The sequence below is a fragment of the Phytophthora parasitica genome, assembly GCF_000247585.1.
Source record: "Phytophthora parasitica INRA-310 unplaced genomic scaffold supercont2.12, whole genome shotgun sequence".
Taxonomy (NCBI): domain Eukaryota; phylum Oomycota; class Peronosporomycetes; order Peronosporales; family Peronosporaceae; genus Phytophthora; species Phytophthora nicotianae.
Window position 1 is genome coordinate 504002 of NW_008648998.1, and position 9453 is coordinate 513454.

Consider the following 9453-nt stretch of genomic DNA (forward strand, 5'->3'; position numbering starts at 1 on the left):
GTACGGAACTCATCCCGTAGAAGCAGCATCATGCTAATTGGATGTCGTATGGTAATGACATCACGTTATGCGTTATGTATATACAGCGCAATGAAGTACAGCAGCGAGCAAGTCGATTCTTGGCTGCAGATGTAACTACAAAACCGACGACATGGCATCTGAATACTCTACTTAAAATGTTACTAGATGGTGCGAAGCGAAGGAGCAGTATATTGCGCAGTAGTGAACCTGCAAATAGTTACCATTTTTTTCCTCGCCACCCATTACCACTGTTATTATAGTTTACAAGGGACGAATTTGTGTCAGGTGTCAATATTTAAACTGTAAATATGAACACACCCAAAGTCGTGAGCGTTCGCTAGATACACTAATATTAGTTTTTCCTCATGATACTGAACGTACGGTCTGTAGGACCTACATTGTAGGTGCTGCCTGAAAAGCGTTCGGTGCACGTCACCAATGGGCACCTGTAGCTAGCTTCTTGTATTTAGTAGAGCCAAAGCGCAACCTCAACGTCTTGCCTCAAGCGTGTTCTATCACCTGTTGACTGTGTGAGTAACTCGTCAGTCCTGCTAGAGCTTGAACTCAGGTTTGTAGCGTGAGGTGGCTTATACATGCCTTGCCCACGCGCATTCGCCTAGTATATAGCTACGTGCGTTAACCCTGCTGACACGTATCAGCTAAATTTACGCAACGAATGTCTTGCGGTTTGTTTCCTTGCTTTTAGTACATTAAATTCTAAAGCACGCAATAGCTACTTTCGCACATCGAAGTCTACACGCTATTTCATCAGCTCTAGGTCGTTTCAGCGCTAAACAGTGATTCGCTAACAAGTCGAAGCACCACGTTGGATTCGCTATGTTCTGCGTTCACTGTGTTCGCCGCGAATGCTTTGATTGGGTAAAACCATAAATCATTTTTACATGTTTTAGAAGTTTTGTTAGAAACATAAAAATAAAGCGAATATAATGTGGCCCACACAGCAGAATCATTATTATGGCGCTCTCGCTACGCTTTGCCGAGGAAGGCGAGTTCAGGTGCGCCTCCGCCTTTCTCCTCGCTCCTTAGCGCATCATTCGCGACGCTCATCCTCTACTCGTCCTCCCAGCTCTCGTGTATGCGATATTTCGTCCTTTGACGCCCCTGACGTCGCTCCCAGCAAGGCCTTCTTTCGCGTAAAGTTTTGTCACAAACTGTATGAACTTTGTCTATTTATTAACACTTTTGCTTCGTGCTAGTGGAGTCGCCCTGTGCGTCAAGTTTTGGGACCCAAAGCGCACGAACCAGTCAAGATTAAGACGCTCATTGTCGCTCTACCTGGAGCAGCCCAGCAGTTCGTGCAGCAGTTGACAGCCTCGTGGAGCCCTGTTGGATCTTTGGTGACCAGCGACCAAGCCATTGTACGTCCTACAAAAAAAAAATGTTACTTATAGTCAATTATTATGACAAGAAAGGTATGTTTTACTAACATTGTTATTGACATATTTTGTAGCATCCGTGCAAATTGCAGAATGACACGAACTCCACTGGTGTGATCCTGTCGAAGACGGGAGTGAAGGTCTCGGAGGAGAACAACACGTTGGCATTGCTAGTGGGACAAGAAGTTCTTGTGGCAGGGGCGTGGATCTGGCTAAAAACTCTGATGCAGCACGTGGATGCAGAGGACATTATTTGTCTGGACTCGCAGCTGTCCACAATTTACGCTACGGACGAAGAGATCGGAGCCAAGTTGAGGATGTTGGCGTCGTCCAGTGTGACGGACGAGATGAAGATGACGACACCCGTGCGAGCTCTAGAAGTGCCACAGTTTGTTACCGGTATACCGGCTGCACTGCTCACCCATGTACGTTATCGCAGTGGAAGGTTGATCTACCGTCTTGCAATACTCATGAGTATGCTTTTACTGTTATAGGGCGAACTACATAAGCGCCATGTCCGCGTATTCGTGAGTGTCCGCGACGTGTCCACTACTCCAATTGACGTAGTCCGTAGCTTTCTGCCGCTAGCTGCGACTTCGTCGTCGGTGCTGGGAGCACTAGAACGTCCGATGTTCTTCAAGCCCAGCGGTGAATCACAAAGTGCTGGCTCGCTCAACGTGCTCTACACTTAGGTCACTGCGTAACTACCTGGCGATTAACCGCCTAACCGAAATAGATGGTTATTTCGAGCGCATTTATCAATTATTTTTAGTTAAGAATTGACTGTTCGGTATATATCTTAACCTTGACCGTGGCATCTGTTGTGGGCATGGCTTGAGGGTTTGTATCGTTCACAATGGATAATCAACAGAAAGCTCCGCCTGTGCGTGAATTCTCTACTCGGTTCCTCCCGAACAATGGCATTCCAGAGTACAATGCGCTGTTGGACAATCATTTGGGCAAGCGCCGAGAGTTTCTACTCGGTAACCGGCATTCCTTGGAGTTAATGCAGCAGACTGGAGTGATTGAACGTGTGGAGACACAGCCAGACAACCCAAACCAGTATGTGGTGCATATAGCTGACAAGCCCATCCACAGACGCAAGCGTCTACCTCCACGATCCGCCTCTGGCCCATTGCAACCTCCAGAGTCTCAAACGATGCCCTGGCGACAATATTCTGCTAATCGAGAGCTCCGACGAGGCAATACCAGTACTTCTCGCTTGAACACCGATGGATTACTGGGTAAATATGACGATGTTAGTGCAGCGAAGAAAGCTAATGCAGCGACATTGAAGGGATTAAGTCGGAGCTTCAGCACGAATACCGTCCTAAGTACTTCATGTAAACCGGTATTGAAATCGGCAGCAGCGAATCGTTTAGCGCTTTTCGGCTCAACAAAATGTAGCGCCTTATTGGAAGCTTCCGGCAAACATCGAGCTTCGTCTGACGTCTCGCTATCTCAAGTTACGGAAAAGCGTACTCGCAGTCGCAGTGCAGTCTCTACGAAAGTGTCGAAGAGATCAGTGGCATCAACCGCTAGTACTTCTCATACCAGTAATGTGAAAGGTACAGTGGAACATTTACTCGAGAGCGATGCTGCGTTCATGACTCAAATCCGGACGATGAAGGAACAACTCACTGAATTGGAAGGTAAAAAATCGTATTTAGACACCGAGATCGGTAATTTACGGCGTAAGTTACGCGGTGTCAACGCTGTCCGAGAGAACGACGTGGCAGTGGCGCACTGCTCGTCTATCATGCAGCATCGATTATCCAAAGCGGAAGAGGAATTTATGAAGCTCGTGACACAGCAACAAGAAGTTAAGAAAGATGTGGATCGAGTACGACGCGAGCTCTTGTCTATGTGGAAGGTACGACAGAAACTTCAAGAAGATATCGAGGACGTGGCGCAAGCGAATCAAAGTTACGAAGAAAAAATACACACGTCGAAAATTGTGCGCAATCAATTGTCGGAGGAGCTGAGTGAACTGGAGCGCAGCGCTGAAGCCGAAATAGAAGCCCAGAGACTGAATCTGCCGCCCGAAGAAGCCGTGGTTGTGGATGTAAACAAGCTCATGGGAGCTGTGAAAGAGCGACGGCATGCGTTGGTTGGGCTCAATCCAACGGGGAGAGCACTGACGATACTGCAGCCGAGTACAGCTACACCAGTAAACGGTACGACGTCAAGGAGTCCGAATGAACGACGCCAGCCCAAGACCCTGGTGGATTATTGCGTACGATATGCTTTATTGTGTGTTTTTTTTTTAATTTTTTTTTACTGATTTTATGGGTATGTTACGTAGACTGCATTTCGTGTACTACAGAATTCAATGGGGTTTCCGGATTTAGAAGCACTTGAAGAGCAGTTCACGACCACGGAGGAGCAATTATTGTCGAAATATAAGGCGAATCTTGCTCTAGCAGATGAAGTAGCAGCCTTGGAGAAGGAAATATCTGCTATCAACAACGAGAAGAAAATCAACCGCGCAAATGTACGCGGTATTGCCCAAGCGAGCGAGAAGATCGAGCGGGACATGCAGATTCGTACCCAGAGTGTTCTTAAGAGTATTAACTCTTACAATGATCTGCGTGAACAACGCAATCGGGAGCATGCCAAGCTACGTGACATCATGTTACGGTGTCTTGATGCTCTTCAAATCGACGTTAGAGGGTCCGATCTTCCCGACGATAATGGAAACCGCAGCTCGAATGGCAGATCGAAGACGCACTGGGCCGAAGCACCGTCACCTGAGCTTCTGGAAATGTTACAACGCAAGATGACGCAAGTGGCTGTCACATTAAAAGTTAAGCACAGCTCTCGTATCCTGGAAATCCCTCCTGAAGCGCTAAGGATGAATCGAGGGCATGACGGGCGACGTAGTAACATGTTTTCGACCCGAGAAGCGTCCAAGATCGTACTGGGACCGCGAGAACCTTCCGGCTCTGCGTTGTCAGCCATCCTCGGTACAGTTCAACCACCGTCTATTGAGAACGCAGTGGCGTTAACAGAGAACGTGAGTATGATGGAAGTGATGCATGGACTGCATCGCTCTATCAGTCCTGCGCGAAGAAAAGCAAGCTTGCTTTCAATCGTTCCTCCAGGTTTGGGGAAACCGGTTAATACCAGTACTACCGGTAATGCTACGCCTACTGTGGTGAATTTACTCAATGCTGGTAACGTTAGAAGGTCTGCACCGAACACGTTGCCTCCAGTGCGTGGTAGATCATCGTTGGCTGCGATGATCGAAGCAGACAAAGAAGAGGATGAAGATGACGAAGAAAATGATGGAGAGAACGAGAATGATCAAGCTGAAGTAGGTGGAGGTGATGATACTGGCGAAGACGATAATGATACGGATATTTAGAGTAAATTTTGCTCTTAAAAAGCAAGATGGTGTGTTGAGAACAGTCTAATTTATCGGATATTTTTGCGTGAACGACTGAGTGGTAGAACTTGACTAATGTTACCTGCCGACTGTTGTCGTACAAGCCGTTGACGAACCGGTCGTGGCGTCTGTAGCCACTTCGCACACAGAGAGTTACCATAACGTTGACAAGTGAAAAACCGTGAGTAACTCGCTGTTTCATACGGTGAAGAAGCGGGAAAAATCCGATCAAAATGTCCACGTCGATCCATTTCATTGTCCATGGCTCGTACGATATCCCAGTCGCTAGCACTGAATAAATCCAAGTGGCTAGCGTCAAACCGCTCAATATTTGGGTCTTGGACAGCTTCGTGAAGCTGGCGGTTCGCTGAATTCCCCCGCATGTTTTTACTGCGTCGAACCTGGCGGTATATACCGGTATCTGGTAAAACATCTAACGAACCATACAAATTCGCGGGAATATTCTCTCTCGGCACGCTTGTGATCGGTACTTGTAGCCCCACCAAGTGCAGCGTATCACTCAGCAACAATCCTTTGACTCGTCGATCTAGTGGAGATCCGCCCATAAGAGACGGAGAGACGTTCACCTCAATGAGCCAGGGGCGTAACTTTGAGTCCAACATGAGGTCGAAACCAAAGAGTTCGTAACAATTTGTTCGGCCTGCGAACTGGTGGAATAACGACGTGAGATGCGCTTCTGCAGCGATGATCGTCTTGCATACTATGGCTCGGATTCGACGCATCAGCGTCTCGGGGTTGTCGAGGAGTTGCTGGGACTGTAAAGAACGGATTAAAGCCGATAAACTCCACTTGCTGCCTGCGTCTGCTTGCTGGTCATCAGCGTTCTCCACGAATCCATTACTGCGCTTGTTTATCGCGTAATTGGTGAGATGAGCGAAGCGATTCCGTGGGTTTTTGACAGAATACGGAGCAGTGCAGAAGCGAGCGATGCCCTCTTGGAAGAGATAGATACGAAGAGGATCCAGACTCGTGACGAGGACGTACAATCTCAGATCGAACTTGTAACGTTCTTTATCACCTAGTAGCAGTGGATCCGATACATATTTCTGCACGATCATCGGTTTAGTGTTCTTGGACTTTTTTGCCTTTCTAGAGATTTTTCGAGTGTCTTCACACATTTTACAAGCGTCTTGATGAGTTAAAACGCGAATACCACGACCACACGCAGACGCTGGCGGTTTAATGATCCATAACGGTTCGATTGCAGATGTACCGGATCCTTTATTGTTCGAAGGGAATGTACCGGTTATAAAGGCTTCGTTACGCTCCAATGCTCGACGGAAGGAATCCATTTGACCCGGTAAGGAAAAGCCTTCGGGATAGAAATCGTAACTCGATCCAAAGCGACGACGACAGTTGGCTAATACCTTCATAAGTCGATCTTTTCTGCCAATCACCCATGGGTCTGGAAAGTGATTAAACACTTGCGGATGTTCGCCTCGGAACTTCTCGAACTCCGTTTTGGGTACTGGTTTGGCCCATGCCAAGTGCCATACAGTCCACTTCTTCCTTGTACGATGCAATCCAGCAGCAGCGAAGGCGTTCTTTACGCAGTTGCGTTCCCAAGAAGTTCGATAGAATAATTGAAGTTTCTGTGCGTCAACCGTAGTGACCACCTGGCCGCTGTAGTCTCGTACTACCCCGAGAGAAAGTGGGTAGTCGAAACACACAGTTGGGTTGCGCTTGAGAGGGTCACTTCGACTGAATACCAGCTTGACTACAGACGATGTTGGGCATTTTTGACCAGGTTTTAACGTTGTAATAGTTTTATCACCAGATGTTGAATCCATTTCAGTATCGTCACCACTCTCTTCGTCATCTGCGTCTTCGTCTCCATCGTCTTCAGCGTCAATTTCCTCTTCGAAGTCATGCTGTGGTTGGAGGCTCCCAATAGAACTATGTGATTGATTCGAGCGACTGTATATTACGCCAGGACTTGTGGTGGGGTCTAGTGTGGGAGGAGAGTCGTCGATACGAAGCAGTCGACGCCGCAGACTCAAGCGCGTCTCCATTGATCATTAATCCAGTCGTCGCCTTCGCCAGGATAGCAGTGCGATACATGCTGGATCCGTTTCACCGAACGAAGGGCCGCCATGAGGGAAAAGATGGCACTGAAAGGAACAATACAATGTAGATAGAGTCTAGAATATTGAGAAATTGCGGGCTATAGTTGTTGTTCCCCTTCTCCAACCTCCAAATTTAATGCGAGACGATAGGCAAGGATATCGAGAACCAACTGGCAAAGATATTATCCGAACGTTGGAGACCGTTCTGCAGTGTATAGAAGTCTACACCTACACCGTAGATCGTGTGCGACTGGATAGGCTCCTTTAATATCATTCCAATGCTCAATTAAAATGCCACCCTATCAGCAAAGGCGTGCTACGCACGAAGAAGCTCTAATCTTTTTTTTTTTTTTTGGAGCATGACATGTTCAACTGTATTTTTGCAGCTGACATCGAAGGATATTTACAATATTTATTTTTTTACAGCGATGTGATTTTGCATCACAGCTATATGCAGTACTGGATAACTCCCCGGATGATCTAGAGTCCGCCTACGTTCAGTATCATGAGGAAAAACTAATATTAGTTTATCTAGCTCAAGACTTTGGGTGTGTTCATATTTACAGTTTAAATATTGACACCTGACACAAATTCGTCCCTTGTAAACTATAATAACAGTGGTAATGGGTGGCGAGGAAAAAAATGGTAACTATTTGCAGGTTCACTACTGCGCAATATACTGCTCCTTCGCTTCGCACCATCTAGTAACATTTTAAGTAGAGTATTCAGATGCCATATCGTCGGTTTTGTAGTTACATCTGCAGCCAATAATCGACTTGCTCGCTGCTGTACTTCATTGCGCTGTATATACATAACGCATAACGTGATGTCATTACCATACGACATCCAATTAGCATGATGCTGCTTCTACGGGATGAGTTCCGTACCCACTCACTCTATTTCCTCACCGCATTTCGCAGTTTTCTTCAGAATGAATTGATTTGACTTGAATTGCATTTAATTGATAGCGGGTTTTCGACTAAAGTACGCCCGCCGCTGCTAACTAGAGACTCGCTAAGCGAGTCCCTGTTATATTAAATCCGATTTATCGAGAGCTCCAATGGTTCTCAGGGATCGTTTCATTTGACGCGGTCTGTATGCTTACTTTTTTATAGTGTATATTCGGGACCACGAATTCCGTGGTCAAACTATCTAAAAAGAAACTTCGGCATGGTCAAGTTGATTTACACCGCATATTCAACTCCCGAAATTTCGTGGCATGACGCCTCTTGCTCCTACAGCGCAGCATGTGCACAATCTGTATGCCTATCTACTGCAAAGCCGCAAAAAAAAAAAAGCGTAACAAACCAGTCAGGGTTCATCAGTCAGATAACGCAAAACATGATTTCCATAACGCATTACGTGATGTCAATACCATACGATATCCGAGTATCACCATACTGCTTGTCGGAGATGAATGCTTGCAACTGCTCACTATATTTTCTCTACTCATTCTGCAATCTGCTTCGTTCCAGTCAAGCGACACATATCCAGTGTGATGAAGTCCTGTCTTCTTTACCCTCCCAACAGCCACTTGCTGACTGACAGTGTCATTAGCGCCGTGGTAGTCAAGAGCAAACGACCATCGTACGTATACGACAAAGACAATAATGCCTCGACATCCGAGCATCTACCCGACTGCACTTTCAAGCCAACAACCTCCGCCCGGTCTGGTTTGGGTCCAACCAAATACCAAGTGAGAAAGAACGCACGGAATAAACTCAGTATGACCGAAAAAGAAGCCCTCGAACTCCACCTACAGCGACGACGGGTGATTCAACAAAGATACAGGAAGAATATCGAGCATAAACAGAGAGCCCTGGTGGCTGACGTCGCTAAACTACAAATGGAGGTGCAGAGAATCGAGTTAATTCTCCACCCACCACCTCGTGTGGCTCCCGATACAACATCGTGGAAGGCGGTGGTGGAGTTCGTCCACCTTTTTCGATCCGTGGTTGCTGCACCTGGTGAGGAAGAGCTCAAAGACACCACTGCCCTGAAGGGCGTAAACCAAACTCAGAAACAGTTTTTGTTCACTATCATGGCTCCTGACATCGCGTTTAACAACGGGTACGGCATTGACAGAGTGCTGAGCCATTGGCATTTCTGTTCACTGCACTTCCTCAAAATGGAGGTCCGACTAGTTTGCTTGGAGCATGGTTCAGGAAACGAGATGATTGCCCATTTGAGCAATTGCACTATTATCACGGAAAGTATGCTACGCAACTCGCTTTTCTGTGATGGCAAAGAAGGAGACAACGAATGGCCGTCGTTTGCATGGAAGCTTCTTGGCCAACGACTTACAGTTCAGACCACTGTGCGATTCGAATGGGATGACAAGAACAGGCGCTTTGAAAGTGTTTTCTTCGAGGCAGATATGCTGACCCCTTTGCTCAAGCTCTTGGGGGATATGGAAGATGCGTCGACAGTTTTAAGCAGCAATATCGGAATCTATTAGACTAGCTATTATTGATGCCTGTGTGCCGTACAACCAATTGAAATATAGACGTTTGTCTTATTTTAGCTTTGGACTTGATGGCGATCATGATATACCATCACA

General features: G+C 46.7%; 4 protein-coding genes across 6 annotated transcripts; 3 read left to right on the top strand and 1 right to left on the bottom strand.

Moving 5' to 3' along the window:
- The first annotated feature begins 958 nt into the window (after positions 1–958).
- On the top strand, positions 959–2247 carry PPTG_07543 (hypothetical protein). Of its 3 annotated transcripts, XM_008901823.1 has the most exons (6): positions 959–1037; positions 1109–1175; positions 1239–1400; positions 1493–1591; positions 1649–1843; positions 1913–2247. In XM_008901823.1, the coding sequence occupies exons 1-6, from the start codon at positions 997–999 to the stop codon at positions 2108–2110; spliced, it is 762 nt and encodes a 253-aa protein (XP_008900071.1). In that variant the 5' UTR covers positions 959–996; the 3' UTR covers positions 2111–2247. The 3 variants fall into 3 exon arrangements, with proteins under 3 accessions (XP_008900071.1, XP_008900070.1, XP_008900069.1); XM_008901822.1 differs by having other exon boundaries at positions 1493–1843; XM_008901821.1 differs by having other exon boundaries at positions 959–1175; positions 1493–1843.
- A 27-nt stretch (positions 2248–2274) lies between these two features.
- On the top strand, positions 2275–4886 carry PPTG_07544 (hypothetical protein; the record flags this gene model as incomplete). Its single annotated transcript, XM_008901824.1, has 2 exons — positions 2275–3654; positions 3724–4886. 2 exons carry the CDS (start codon positions 2275–2277, stop codon positions 4783–4785), a joined length of 2442 nt encoding a protein of 813 aa, XP_008900072.1. The 3' UTR covers positions 4786–4886.
- On the bottom strand, positions 4775–6839 carry PPTG_07545 (hypothetical protein; the record flags this gene model as incomplete). Its single annotated transcript, XM_008901825.1, has 1 exon — positions 4775–6839. One exon carries the CDS (start codon positions 6837–6839, stop codon positions 4836–4838), a length of 2004 nt encoding a protein of 667 aa, XP_008900073.1. The 3' UTR covers positions 4775–4835.
- Positions 6840–8391: 1552 nt separating this feature from the next.
- On the top strand, positions 8392–9351 carry PPTG_07546 (hypothetical protein; the record flags this gene model as incomplete). The annotated part of the gene is made up of 1 exon (XM_008901826.1): positions 8392–9351. One exon carries the CDS (start codon positions 8392–8394, stop codon positions 9349–9351), a length of 960 nt encoding a protein of 319 aa, XP_008900074.1.
- Between the last annotated feature and the right edge of the window lie 102 nt (positions 9352–9453).